This window comes from Aspergillus fumigatus, chromosome 7 (genome assembly GCF_000002655.1).
Source record: "Aspergillus fumigatus Af293 chromosome 7, whole genome shotgun sequence".
In the NCBI taxonomy this organism is placed as follows: Eukaryota; Fungi; Ascomycota; class Eurotiomycetes; order Eurotiales; family Aspergillaceae; genus Aspergillus; species Aspergillus fumigatus.
The window spans coordinates 1,106,836-1,122,038 of NC_007200.1; the positions used below are offsets into that span (position 1 = coordinate 1,106,836).

A 15,203-nucleotide genomic window follows, 5' to 3' on the forward strand; every position below is an offset into this window, starting at 1 on the left:
AAGCACGACTACTTACCAGCACTAGGAATAATTAGTTTGTGACTGCGCCCGAAATGTCACCTCCTGCTGTTTCCGTCGTCATCTCCCCTCCCGCTGTCGACTTGGACTCCTACGAACCCTTTGACGGGCAATACAATCGCACTGTGGACGAGATCCTCTCGGACGAACCTAGCTTCGACGCCTCATTCGACGCATACAATAGTGGCATCTCCATGGACGGGTCAAATGGCTCTTTACAGCGAGAGCGTGCGATCAGTCGAGCCTCCGTTGGCAAAAGAACTGGTCCCAAGAAGTCGCCTTACTTCTCGACGGGCCAGATGTCTCAGCGGCGTATCGGATCGAAGAGGAGTATTACCCGAATTGATGTCGACGAAGACGACGACGATGACGAGGACGAGGACGAGGACGACATTACCCCTGCTACGTCGGTCGAATTTGTGAAAATCCAGGTGGTCGATAACAACATCGAGGACGAGCACCATGATAATAAAACATATGCTAAAGCCAATGGGAATGCTGTCGACGATGACATCGCTGAGGAAGATATTGTTTTCGCTTCAGTTGGACCAGAAGTGCAGGCTCGCTTGCTGAATTTCATTGCATCGCATTCATTTATGCGTAGTGGTTCATATCCTGTCAGGCGGTCCAAAAGGCGGACCTTTGTGTGCGAACTCTATGAGCAAGCGAAATCGACTGGAATGGACGAGCACTCGATCGACAGGTTGACAAACTACGTGAGGAAGACATATCTCGAACTATATGGAAAAGACTATGTCGATACCCAAGGCTCAGAATTTGGTGACGAGATTGACGACGTTGGGGGGAAGAGAAGAAGGTCCTTGAACGACTCCAAAAAGGATCGGAAGAGGAAGCGGTTGAATGGCGACGCAGCTAAACAGAAACATAAGAAGAGCAGATCGCAATCTTCGCAGGAGAAGCGTACTACGTCAACGGCTGACTCGCACAACAATTCCAAGCGTGAAGTAATCGACCTTGAGGCCGAGTATCCTCTTGCGGACTTCTCTGCTAGTGCCACGGAGCCCGAAGGTTTCGAGAGCAAATCGACTGCGGAAGAGTTACCCAGGAGACGTCCAAGCATCAGCAAGCAGTCCGGTCGTTCGTCGAATGACGACAGATCGAACGATCTCTCTTTGATCACGCCGGAGAACCGCAACAGCAAAGCAAGCGTCTCTATTCCTTCTAGGCACTCTCTGCGCTCCCCTGCCAATTCCAAAGATGAACCCATTTTTCTGGAAAGTGACTCAGATGGACCCAGAGACTCGGCTACAGCTGTCCCAAAAGCACATTCAACGAATCCTATTCATTCGGATAAGCCAACAACGCGCGAGGAGAGCATCGCCAGGGCCAAGAAAAAGAAGAATCACAGGAAGCGCCGGAGCCGCAGGAGGAAAAGAGCCGAGAGATATCGGGAGAACCTGAAGGACTCTCAAATTCAAAACCTTGCAGCTGAAGATCGTCACATTGAAGAGGATGCTACGACCAACAAGTTCGGTCAGAAGGACAGTGGTGATATCAGACTTGAGAAGGACGTTCTCATCCTTGATGACCCTTTTTGGGCTCTGGATTTTTAAGCACCGATGATTCGCAAAGTGTGACCGCCAGCGATGAGGTGACGTCAAAATATTTTACGAGCCCTCAGCAAGTGGATGGTTTGGCGTCGAGTGTCCCCAGCCAGATACCCACTACCTATTTTACTAGTTCTGTTCGAGATTACGAACCTATTCCTGAGAAAGCTCGGCAGATATTGACCGAGGTTGGCCTCTCATTTGACATTCTGGCCTCTGACTCGGAGTCGGACCTGAGTGATGTGCAGAGTGACGATGGCATCTTGGATCATGATGCTTTTTTGCGTGACGTGATACAACCGCCCGTCCTAGGCGAGACCTTTGATAGATCTGCGGAAGGGATCCCTAAGACTCCACTGAAAAGCGCATTAGCTGCCGACCCTGACGTTCCGTTCGTTATGGCACTTCGCCCTAGGCCTCCTAAAGTGTCTCCTTACTTCCCGAAGCCGCTTATTGATCCCGACTCCTGTCTACCTTTCCCCTCAATTGACGCACCCACATTCGGTTTGGTGCAAGAGCAGCTCGCGCATGATCCATTTCGTCTGCTCATCGCTACGATCTTTCTTAATCGGACTCGCGGCGGCGTTGCTTTGCCAGTTCTCTTCCAAGTTTTTGAACATTTCCCGACAGCCCAGGACATGAGTACAGCCGAGTTCTCGAAGTTGGTCTCCATGATCCATTCTTTGGGATTTCAAAACGAGCGAGCGAGAAAATGCATCGATCTTGCTAAGACATGGCTGGAGCGTCCGCCGACAAAAGGCAGACGATACCGCAGACTGCACTACCCACGCAAGATGGATGGAAAAGATGTCGGCCGCGACGAATGCATTGGCGACGACGAGAATGACACGCGTGTAGCATGGGAGATCGCACATCTGCCTGGTGTGGGCCCGTACTCCTTGGATAGCTGGCGCATCTTCTGCCGAGATGAGCTGCGGGGACTAGCGAAGGATTGGAAAGGCAATGGCGCGGCATCAGCAGATTTTGAACCGGAATGGAAATCGGTCTTACCGCAGGACAAGGAGCTCCGGGCATATTTGACGTGGATGTGGCTCAAGGAAGGATGGATCTGGGATCGGCACACGGGCGAGCGCAAGCGAGCCAGCGACAAGATGATGCGTGCTGCACGCCGTGGGGGCGTGGCTCAGGAACAGGATGGCAATTTTGTGTTGGAGATGTCGCCTGTTAAAAAGGTCGCGAATGGTCTGACTGCATGGAGTTGAACGCGTCTGGATTTGAGCTTGGTTGATTATGGAAGACGGCGTTGGGTTACTTGGGAACAGGAGTTGGGGGATTGAATTCAAACTAAAAGATACCCAGTAAAGAGATTGTTCATAGGGGAAAAAACAGAAAATTCGACGCTTCTGTTACAATGCTGGTGACGCTCCGACACATTGCGGGCATCGATCAGTTCGTTGCCTGAGGTGTAAATGACGATACCCAAACTACCGGTGGGACAGCAGCAACAAGAACACATCGTAGATTATTGTCAGACTGAAACCTTTACTGTCCTCTTCGCAGTAAATGTCTGAAATAAATCTGCCCATGTCGCCTTACTCTCCTGCCCATCGGGTTTCCATGCAGCACCACGTCACTCTCTCAATCCCAAAATGAGTCTCCAACCCAACTCAGGACCAACGGGCTAGCCCCAACTGCGCGGGGAAGAAACGATGATTCCACTCACCGCATAATTCTTCCCCATCGAATCTTTCCTTCTCTCTGTCTGATGCACTAATTCTCTGCTCGATCTTCTCGTGCAACACCATTTTGATCGTCTTGATTACTCGGACTGTCAAACTCTCTTTTTCGATCACGTTCTCTCGCATACGGCGGCATGAGTGACACAAGCGCCCTGCCCAGTATCCGACCAGTGAGCAGCAGCGCGGCCCTCCTCTCGAATTAAGCGCCAGACGACATACTCTGTACTGCCAACAAACAGACGATCTCTCTCCAACTGTGGCACAGCATCTCGACCTCCACGAAGTAGTCCTCCTCTTGACTTGCTATTTTTGACGAGGTAACTAGACGAAACACACAACTCCAGTCGAACAGAGACCTCGAAGAACCGACGGGACCGCCCTGTCGTCTTCCATCTCTTCGTCCATTCATCCCACCCCAGTCCTCCCCATGTCGGACCTCTCTCATCCTGTCATACTATTTCCCTTGAGACTAAATGACAGAGATAGCGACAGGGACCGGGATAGAAAGCCATCCTCCTCATCTTCTACATCGTCAAGGCCCAAACAACGTCATCACCGCTCGTCCCACGGACGGCCCTCCCGCGCCTCAACCAAGGATCGAGACCGTGACATCCCCACGGGTCACTCGTCCACCACATCGTTATCTACTTCCATCTCCGCCTCGCGCCAACAGCGTCGGTTCTCCATGCCGGGCGTCGACGCCGCCAGCCGTTCCGCTACGGCCTCTTTACTCGAGTCGAGAACCAGCCTGCCCTACCCTACATTCTCGAAAGCCCATAGCCGAGAGGCCGTCGGGAAACCGAGTATTCCCACGCCGGACCCGACCGACTTGACAGAGAATAAAGAGAGCGGGGATGCAGACAACAAGCATCGTACGGATAGTCGGCATGCGCCTCCTAGCCCGCCCTTGACGAGTCTGGATCAGGGCACCCTCGGCAAGGGAAGCACGGTCGGCGACAAGGAAGAGAAGGCGGCAGAGGAGAAGAACGCGAAACCCAAGGATATGAAGACGAAGATTCGAATTCGAGCTGAGTCTACAAAGTCGTCTTCCAGTCTGCGCTCGAAAAGAGACGAAACATCCAAGTCTAGCAAAACGGCGAGGCCAGAGACTCCGAAACCCAACAAAGACAAGGATACACCGACTCGGGTTGCAAGCAGAAAGTCTTCCAAAGCGAAGATCGCTGACGAGGACAAGCTCCCCAAGCGCTCGTCAAGCCGGGGTACACTGTCCCCGCCTCGATCTCCCGCGACGGTGCGTGAAGTTGGGTCAGGGTCGGCAAATGGGTCTGACGCCACGATTGCACCGCATCAGCCATCAATCACTTCCCGGAAACCACAAACACCTCCTGTCAAACCACCTTCACGAAACCAAACGCGGTCGTCGATGTTACATTCGTTCAGACCAGGGAGCGGTTCGCCAGTTGATATCACATTTGATTATGGTCGTCCCCCAACTACTGCTAGTTCCACATTCGGCGCTCCCCCTCCCCCTCCTCCGCCGCCCGAGGTGCCCGTTTCTATCCCTAGAGTTGACTATTTATTACAGAATGGCGGTCTGGACCACCGAGTACCGAAGACATTACTGCCAGGCCCGGAGCACCCAGATTTGCCTCAGCAGCAGTTGCAGCCTGCTATTGCGGCTGCCAAAGTCTTTGATCCGTTCAATCGTCTCCTCGACGACTATCAACACGTCATGGCCAAGAATGGCTCGCTCGCGGTGGCGACCGGGTATCGTTCTGTCGCTCGGAGGCTTCTCGACCGGCTGGAAGCTGTGTTTGCGCGTGACATCTCGTCCGAGTCTTGTCACTGCCTGATGTGTGATCACGATGAGATGGAAGAACGTCCATCAGGAGTGAGCTGGGGTGAGGTGCTTGAGCTAGTATCTGGTCGCAGAGAACTACCTAGCTGGCCCCCATTCATGATGGCTCCGTCAGTAGAAGCCGACCTCTCGGGCGACGAGCACATCCCCATGCAAAAGATGGACATTGATGTACCCGAAGAGTACCGTGATCATTATCTCCGGCAGTCACGCAAGACCAAGGCTGCAGTGGATAAGTGGTTGAATGAACAAGTCGCACAGCCTACCAGTGCTCCCGAGGAGGTGGATGATGAGACGTTGACCTTTGCAATGCTGACACATCTGGGCCCCGAGCTCCGTCCATTGTTCTGCTCGCTGTTGGGTATTACATCCACGTCTACACCCACCCCACGGACGGACGACCAGCTGCCTCGAGCTAAACCGCAGGCGCTTGTGTCATCATCAATCGCCATTCAACGCCTCTACCGGCTCTCCACTTTGCCGCGTGACCCTGAAACAGCAATTTATATGTTGAACAACCCCGGTATCCACCATGTACTGGCGACACTTGCTGCGATCAGTGATGACGAATGGGATATCCTTATCTCGGGCCGCTTTGATGGCTTCCTGCGCAGCGGCGCTGAGGATCCGATCCCAGGCATCCCAGGCGCGACCCCCACGCGCTGGAGTAGCAGCCGATCGAACACGCCTTTCACAACAGGAGGAATGTCCCGCGGTCCGACACCGAGCCACATGGAAGGTGGCGTCCGACCGGCCAGTCAGCCGTATGGCGTTAATTCGCCATCGCCTGCATCGTTCGGTGGGCCCATTGCGCTGGACGAGGAGACGGAGATTGCGGCCCTTGCTGAGATTGAGCGTGAGATTTTCCTTGGAATGGAAGCCCTCGAGGACGCTTTTGAAGCTCTTCACTGCAAGGCGGAGGCCGTCCGGCGCACGCTACGCGAACGCGGCGCAGGCCTGTCCATCGCCAACCAGAACCGCCGTGGATCGTACGTCGAGGCACGACTCGGCACTCCATCGTCCGCCCTGGGGACCTGGGAAAGCGGAACGGAGGATGATGGAATTGACGATGACCGATCGCTGGCACCTGATGACTCGGCCAGCAACATCAGTTCCAACCGTCGACGACGACCCAAGCGACGCACCGAACGACGCACGCCTGCGCCCGTCGAGGAGGAAGATGAGGAAGAGGAAGAGTCCCATCCCAGCCGCCGCGACCGCGATCGAGGCTCGCGAAGGAGATGAATTGACTGAAGATTTTTTTTCTTTTTTTATTGAAGGTTTCGAATTTACTCTACCGACGATGATCATGTTTTATGACTCTATCCCGAATCAGGTTGATTTTTCTTTACGGAAGTCGATGGGAAGACCCACGACGACGAGAAACGATGTACTTACTATCGCAACGAAGCGTAAGATATGGAATGAGGACATGAGGCAGACGATGAGAATATGGATTGTACATGTACTTTGGGCTGATTGGTATTCCTGCTTCTGTTGTACTCTACTCGGAGGTTGACTGAGAATGTTACTCGGCTGTTGCTCTGAACAGTGGTCTCAGTTCCTGAGTCATGAAGATCTATGAATCCATCTGTTCCGTAGGTGAACTGCATCAGCATGAACTCGGACTCTACCTCAAGCTGTCGGCTTCAGACCCGTGCCTTCTGCATGTGATGCTCTTCAACCACAGACCCCTTTTTCCATTACTGGATACTACAGAGTAGACAAGATCTACATGTATCCCATCGCAGTCACATGAAAACATAACCTCCCCGGACCATTTTCACTATCGAGTCTACCAAATCAATAACATCAAATTCTCGATCCAATCAGCGCAATAGCCCCTCGTATACGGAACACAACAAACAATAAACTAAAACTCAAGTACCGGAAGCTTCGGACCAAGAACCGAAGACAGTTAGGTTAGCCCGGTTCTTCACTTTAGGGATGCCAGCAATAATGATGTATAACTCACAGACTACGGGATACAGAACCATGGTTCCTCCATCCGTGACCTCGGGGCCTGAATCTGATTTGTTCCCCAAAAACAGGGTAATAAGCGGGGATGATACTAGCATTCAATAGATCATGGCAGATAGTGTAAGTGTGACTGGGGTGAGAGTTCAGCTTGGGGGTATTTCCTATCTACACAGTATCAGGGTAGCCAGCCTCAAAATTGGGCATCTGGTCGTATATACCACATGAACAACAACAAGAAAAGAGTTGCTCTACCCCAAGACCCAAATACGCCGATCGAGGATGAGCCTCCATTCGGCTCGACTGATCCTTGGTTGATGCCAGGTGCCCCCTGGTTCCTTGGTTGCGGTTATGGTTCAGTCAGTTATCCTGTGGAACGCAAGTTTGACTGACGGGACTGACACGCGGACAACGAGCGGCCTTCCATGGTTGAGAGCATGTAGTCAGTCCATGGAACGTTCAAGTCTGGTCTCGAGTCTAGCCTCTAAGGAGACCGGTATACGCCAATGGAGGACTCCGTAACTATTCTAGAAAGGATACTCCGTACAGCAAAAACATAAAACGGTTATATAATTTGCTGCTGTGTGCGTCTCTGTACCCTGCTGGCCTTTAGAAACGGCGCACGAAGGTCTGAAAGCGAGAAGGCCCTTCGCTTCCAGAAGCGACGTGGAAGAGGGTGCTGTGGCCGCACCTGATAAAAGCTAGATAAAGATACGGGAACCTCCAAACCTGATTCAAAATGGAAAACTGCATCATTGGGAATAGATTTTAAGCCTGTCAGCCACCGCAATGATCCTGGTGCTGACCCTCCAGCAATGCAGAGCAGCCTCCTGCCTTCGGCCGGGAGTTGGTCAGAGTCAGGGTCTGCAGTGCTGCACAGGGCGCTTTGAACCTTAAACCGTGAACCTTAAAAAACGTGAATGTGAATGTGAATGTGAATGTGACAGTGACCGGTCCGGTTAAGGTTCGTGCTGGCGGCTCGTTCTCAATAATAGCTTTTGTGGCGCGTCAGGCAAGGCACGAATGATTAATTTTCCATTCTTTCACGCACTCAGACGGTCCCATGGACAAGAATGATGGTATAATGATAGTAATGAGCTGTGAGCCGTCCAATTCTACACTTTTCCAGTCGAAGTGCTTATATAATGAAGTTTGTAGGCTGAGAATCAGTTGAAGGTTTACGGTCAACGATGAAGAATGCAGCTAGTGCAAAGTACGACATGTCTCTACGCCAGTCTACGCCAAATCGCCGTCGACTTGGATCGAGAAGGATATAATACGAAGAATCGATAGCACTGAAACAGAGCGCAATAGAAGAATACAAACTCGACAAGGAGCAATAAGGTGAGTTCAGAGCTCTCGAATAATTAACCTCGGACTACTGTCGCAGCGTGTCAAATGGCCAGACCTACGTCACCAAACCCCACCAGACACACACACAGACAAGCAACGGTGAGCTTGCAGGATTCTAAGCACGCCATTGCCTGAAAGGAAAAGTGGTATCTGGCTCTGCAAATATCCAATTGATCGATTTTAGTGCAAGGTAAATGATCCTTTAAGCTTAAGTCAACCGACTGTCAACTCCTAGCTCTGAAGCAAAATTGAGAGTAATCAGGAATATGGCAGGCTTGATTTTTCATAACTTCATTGAGAGTCGTAATCTTTGGAGTACGACGTTCAGCGTCAATCCTTGACGGCCACTATACTCCATGGGTCTGTCCATACTTGATACAACAGGTTCATTTTCAACCATTCACCCGTGTATCAATAAATGACGGGCTTGGCTGCTGAAAATGGCTGGTCCTTTGCAAAAGATGGTTAATCTCCACATATTCCTCAGGGTGACGAGAAAAGGATGCCGTCCGTGAAGGAGTACTTTGTAGACTTGCTCTCCGTTTTCCTTGAAAGGACATCACTTGGCGAACTGCTTCGTATGCCGACCTGCGAGGTCCGAGTCTGGGGTACTATGATAAGCTTCAGACCAAAGGTACCTGCGGTTATGCAATTGCACGGAGACAGAATGACAAATTCACAATAGACCATTGTGCGGGTCCCAGAAAGTGTAAACATAGCAGCACCAGCCTATCATGCTCAAGAATACAGCAAAGACAGAGGACAACAATAACAATAATCACCGTCAATTCACCAATGGGATAGCTGAGTTTCGTATTGCGAGCAGGTATTTGCCGTGTGTGGATTCTAGAAGCATGTCGAAACCAAGTCCCGAGGAATCCCCCTTTGGATCGGCAGGGGTGCAGGAGTGAGACTTTCCTCGGAAAAGGTAGTTGCTGGAGACTGCAGAATTTGAAATGCTCAACGGGCAAAAAATTTGACATCTCATATCAGATCGCTGATGCACAGGCGCAAGCTTTCGGTAAGAATCCCACAGAACAAGGAACCATGTTCATGGAACGATGCACGAGTTGTCAGTTCTCCAACACCTTGCTTAATCTGTCTTGTCTTTGGTGACCACTTCTCCCAAGTTTCTTGCAGCGGCAATCAGGTCTCACCAGAGTCGGCCAAGCCGAGGTTCGACTGCAGATTTGCTTGGAAGAAAGTCTTGGGAAACCCCGCACGGATATTGCATACCTAGTTTGTCTTGTGCGGTTCAAGATGGGTGGGTCGGCCGCATCTAGCGGAAAGTCTCGATGAATGATAACGGAAATTGATTGAGTTCATTCTTCGGGCTCTGACAAGTTTGATAACGGTGAGCGATGCCACAATAGAGTTTGATAGCTAGGAAAATTTTCGTGGAATCGGAAAGTCACTTCGACCAGGACTCGTGGGTCGGGTATGGGCCGTAACCCACTTGAATGCTGCACGGAGTGCACCAGAAATATTTTTACGAGATGAGCTACGTAGCTTTCTTTGATGCTGGCTGTGGATGGCGTCCAGTAGATTTCCATTATCGTCCTGACTATCTTGGTGCAAAACACAAGGTACCCACCCATGACAATGTAGTCGTCTCTGCCATGAAAAGGTATACACGGAGCACGTCGACGATACCCAGGAAGTACAGGTCGGGGACCATATTGCCTTTGGGAGTCTTTCTGTCATAGCAGCTGAGTGACGGCATACGTCGATGAGAAGCATGAGGACACCGATGATGAGGATCAAGAAGCTTAGATCGTCGACGAGTCTGGGTTGAACGTGCGCGACCTTGACAGTACGTAATTGGATGTTAGTGATATTAGTCGGTAGTAGTCTTGATGGGCCGCGTTCAGGGGCCCACCGGGATGCTCAAGACAAGAACAAGCACGACTATGTTATGCATGTGGATGGAAAAGGACAGTCAATAGAGAGTAATGATGGATCCAAGCAATTCTGAACTCTGGAAGACGTACATGTCCAAGTAGTGTTGAATAGTCGATCATCGATCTGCCTGTGGAAAGCAAAACAGAGAGAACGAGCAGGACTCGAGACTCTGGAACCTCGCGTGGCAGCCACAGATCACGTGATGCAAAGCACCTGGACCTTTCATATTCCTGGAAAAAGTCCCTAATTGTCGATCGCCCATCATATATCCAAGACATGAACCAATTGTGAGTCCTTAGTCCCTGACTCAAGGGAAAATCTTGACCCGGAGAGGAATGAGTTGCGCGTCAGAGTGGCCAAGCTGTGAAACAGCCCAGCACACGACCCACAAATGCGGGGAGGAACAGTTTTTTCGAATGTTTTGGTTACATTGTGGCTTTGTGGCCACGAGCCTAGACACAAGCCCACTCGAGACCACAAATGATGCAAGGTATGCCAGTCACCAGCTCCCTAAACTGCTTCTATTGCGTTACATTTGCGGCTGAACGTTGTCTCCATGCCTAACAGGTGTGTCATCATGGCGGTGTCGACGAACAGCAAGTATCTTTCATTTAAAAGTCCCCAGCTAACCATATCATATCTAAACAGGATAGTTCTAGGGCGGTCACTGCTGGCTACTACTCTCCAGAGTAGCTGTAGGCCTGCTTGAAACACCAGCATTACGGAAGACGGCACACGTTTGCTGTTGTACTCCCTCCGTACGCATCAAGCCATCGTGAAGTAGCACTGCACATGATTCGCTTTGGGTAATGCAAGTTCCTCTTGTACCTCCAGAGCGCACTATTGTCGGTTCCAATACTTTAGTCTTCAGATCAAACTCGATGTTCTCTCTCAGCTACAAGTGGATTAGTTCCCCCATGGCATTTTTGAACTGCAAGACAATTTAGTCCTCAAGGAAGCTTATTTGGGTCAATCGACTCAAGGTTGCCAAGTGCCAAAGTGGGATGATCGTCGTCAAGCTTCATCAATATTCATGTTCAAGTCCTTGACACTACTCCGGACGTACCTCATCCTGTCTATCTCCGCGGTCATCGCAGACTCGCAGTTGCACGAGAGAATCGCCATAGTGGGCCCTGGGGACTGTTGGAGTTCCCAACCTGGAGAGGTGTCGGCGATCTAACGCGATTTGAGCGCTGGGCTATACTCTCGTGCATGCTAAGCCAAAGTTTGCGCCGTCGGTAACCAGAAACAGAAAGTCCTGTTGGTTGTATTCTTGCGGGGTTTTGGTGCCTCCCCTCGTGTCTCCGTAAGCAAGCAGGAATACAATCTCATTTCATTACCCGGCATTTCCTTGGCCGTGCAATTGAACGTTTCCCGTTGTGGCAAATCAACCTGTTCCTGTCCCGTTCCTTTCCCAGCACTCCTTTTGAAGTCAAGGAGGTCGTTTCTAAGTTTCCCACCTTGTCAACGATACAGCTTCATATGCTTTGTAACGTCTGGCTTTGAGCTACGTGCCACGAACCAAGTTCGGAGGTACTCTGTGGAAATGATCCTAATCCCACCAGTCGGTCTTTCCCCCTGCCACAACAGCGAATGAACAATGGCCGTTCTACGTAACTTAACCCCTGGCCGCACCACGAGTGCATCCAGAGGCCCTTGTGGAAAATAGCCGGGTGGTGGTTCAAGACACAAACCTTAAGAGCTAGTCGACCAACTGACAATGCTCCTTTGCCCTATCACCTTGGTCCTCTTTCATCTATTTGAGTACGGATTTCTCCCGAATGTGGCGGGCGGTGATGTCCGTGTCCACCAAAGATCACTGTGCCGCAATCTTTTGTACTCAATAGTCGACGATTACGGAGTGCTCCGTACAGAATTCTAAACTCCCCTCACCTAACGGCAAACGTTCGTTGACTTGCCCCTTTCTCACCATTTCCTCTGCCTGGAGAGGGGGAGGGAGGACGTTTCTCCTGGTGGAGCAAAACTAGATATTTCTAGTCCAATACTATGTAATAAGGCTAAAGATGATCGTTGACCATCTGGCTGCCATCGCGCTGATCATCTCTAAATATTAATAATATTCATATTATATGTTCATTTTCCAAATGGGTTTAACTTCCAATTGGGACCTTTTGCTTTGCTGATTGCGCACTAGTAGTACCAACCATATCATTCATTGCTGGTTCCGACGTGATGGTCATGGGCGTAAAGCACTGCTGTGGCTAAAAATCTTTCTTCGCATTCTCATCACTGATCATTCTCTTCTTTCTGGACTATTGAACCCTTCTTCTTCTTCTTCTTCTTCTTCTTCTTCTTCTTCTTCTTCTTTATTTCCTTTCCCTTTCTCTCATTTCGGCCGGTCCCCCCGGTTCCCTTTCCCTTCGTTTGGAGATCTTCAAATACCTGTCAGTCGCAGGTCACCGCTGGACAGCACATAACTTTTTCCGGGTGATCGATCATCTTACTCCATCAGCTCTTCTATACCGGCCTGATTCCGTGAAGACGATGGTTGCGACACATATAGGGCCGTGAGATCACCAGGAACCGTCGAGAGCAATGAGTCTTTTCCAACTGCTGTATCAGGCCGGGGCCAGGCAAGAGGAGAGTCATGGCCTATCGCGCCGGCTGGCATACACCGAAGGTGGTATCACATATGATATCGACCCACTACCAGTCGCGCAACACAAAGGTCTTATCGCCGTGGCTGTGATGGCCACCCTCTCATTTATCGCAACCCTTGCTCTGATCTGTTTCATCACGTACCGTCTTGTTTTCTGGCGCTCAAATTATCAGCGGTACATCGGATACAACCAATATATCATTCTCATCTACAACCTGGTCATCGCCGATCTCCAACAGTCGCTCGCCTTCCTGATATGTATCAAATGGATTGCCGAGGACAAAATCGAAGCGTCGTCGGCAGCATGCTTCCTGCAGGGATTTTGGCTGCAAATCGGAGACCCGGCAAGTGGTCTCTTTGTGCTCGCCATCGCCATCCATACATTCCTTCTGGTCGCCATGGGCCATAAGTTGAGCTACCGAATCTTCGTCCTCGGAGTTGTTGGGCTCTGGGTTTTCGTCGCTATTCTGGTTATTATTCCACTTGCTGCACACGGCCGATTTGTGTTCATCCCGTCTGGCGCCTGGGTAAGCGTTCATCACCCTTCCCGCTGAACCAAACAGTGCTAACCGGGTCAAAAGTGCTGGATCAGTGAGGAGTATGAAGCCGTCCGTCTGTGGACACATTACATCTGGATTTTCCTGGCCGAATTCGGCACGGTCTGTCTGTACGCCGTCATGTGGTTCCAGTTACGCGCGCAAATCAAGCAATCCGCGATTCTGGGAAGCAACCACACGGCCAGTCTGAAGCGTCTCCGTCGAGTCATCGGGTACATGGTTATCTACCCAATCGCCTACATTGTGCTTTCACTTCCGCTGGCGGCCGGCCGAATGGCTACCGCTCGGGGCAACACACCTAGTCTGGCTTATTTCTGTGTCGCCGGAGCGCTCATCACCAGTTCCGGTCTGGTCGACGTGCTGCTCTATACTCTGACGCGTCGGAACCTCATCCTCGAATCCGAGCCGAGCGAAGACCACAGCTACAACCGCTTCGCCAGCAGCAAGAACCGAAGGAACGACAACCACCTGACCACCATCACCGCCGATCCCAAGCACACCCGCACAGACATCAGCGTCTTGCGCACCCGGAGAGGCCACGACGAGGAGGAAGATCACGTCGACTCGCCGACGCGCGACGGGTCAACAGACAACATCGTCCAACCGGGCGTCGAATTGGCCCCCATGGGCAAGGTGTTCCAGCACACCACGATCGAAATCACCCACGAACCCGCATATCCCGAGGCCGAAGGGAGCGACCGATCCAGCAAAGACTCGCTGCAACGCCCCGTCAAGAGCCATGACAATGCATCCCGGATGTGGGGTCGGTAGTACATGTTTCTGTCGTGCTCCGTCTATAATGCGCCTCCTCCCATCTAGATACACACGAATGTCCACATATACGTTCCTTGTCACTTCTATATTATACCACTACCTTTATCTCATCATCTTCTTGGCTCCCTGACTCTGTACGAAACTTTTAGTGATGCCCTATCCATCTACTCAGCATTTTTTATCCCGATTTCTCCGCTGAGCGGGGCATTGCCCTCGACTCCAGCGACGGTGGCTCCTTGTACATTCTATACCATGTTCGCATCGCTTTCCACTTCTTTTTTTTTTGGCTCTTGTTTCGGGGCCGAAATACCCATTTGATAACTTGATGATTGGTGACGATCTTTCTTATCGGATGAGCTCAGCTGTCGGGCTTTGGCCAATGCTACGACGGGACTTGACCTACTCTTCTCATACTATATAATCAAAACCACTATTAATTGAATTCGTGCGTGTGTGCCGTAAAAAAAAAAAATAAGCTAGGATACGGGGGTAGAAGTGCCTCGTATTCGAACTGTTAGCTACCGAAGGGATACCACTTGTGAATGAGGATAGCGCTTATTATCCGCAGGGGGTCACAAGCTGAGGATAACTCAAATTCGTAGGCAGATAACCATTGCAGAGGCCATTGCAAGGTTCGCGACATGATGGCGTCGCCGGTATGGTGGGGGAAGAGGTAGTGGAATTGACGGTGATGGAGATGTAATTTCTGCAGTAGAGTTGACCACGCCTGTATAAAGTGTCGAAGGTACGACAAGCCCAAACAGGCGTGCAATCATTGAATATCGCCAATCGCCGAGTTGAAGGGAGATAGGGAGGATGGAGTGTGGAGTGATCCTCTATGCTGCGCTCCCACTGCTGTATGGGTAGTCCAGGTATACATATCTCTCGGCGATGGCTGTGCGAGTCGTGACTGCG

At 51.0% G+C, this 15,203-nt stretch overlaps 3 protein-coding genes across 3 annotated transcripts; all 3 read left to right on the forward strand.

Moving 5' to 3' along the window:
• Positions 1–53: 53 nt before the first annotated feature.
• AFUA_7G04783 (putative pre-mRNA splicing factor) lies at positions 54–2,809 on the forward strand (the record flags this gene model as incomplete). Its single annotated transcript, XM_001481375.1, has 2 exons — positions 54–1,507; positions 1,594–2,809. The coding sequence occupies 2 exons, from the start codon at positions 54–56 to the stop codon at positions 2,807–2,809; spliced, it is 2,670 nt and encodes an 889-aa protein (XP_001481425.1).
• A 904-nt stretch (positions 2,810–3,713) lies between these two features.
• On the forward strand, positions 3,714–6,350 carry AFUA_7G04795 (uncharacterized protein; the record flags this gene model as incomplete). Its single annotated transcript, XM_001481376.1, has 1 exon — positions 3,714–6,350. The coding sequence occupies one exon, from the start codon at positions 3,714–3,716 to the stop codon at positions 6,348–6,350; it is 2,637 nt and encodes an 878-aa protein (XP_001481426.1).
• A 6,543-nt stretch (positions 6,351–12,893) lies between these two features.
• gprC lies at positions 12,894–14,285 on the forward strand (the record flags this gene model as incomplete). Its single annotated transcript, XM_743937.2, has 2 exons — positions 12,894–13,484; positions 13,539–14,285. 2 exons carry the CDS (start codon positions 12,894–12,896, stop codon positions 14,283–14,285), a joined length of 1,338 nt encoding a protein of 445 aa, XP_749030.2.
• Between the last annotated feature and the right edge of the window lie 918 nt (positions 14,286–15,203).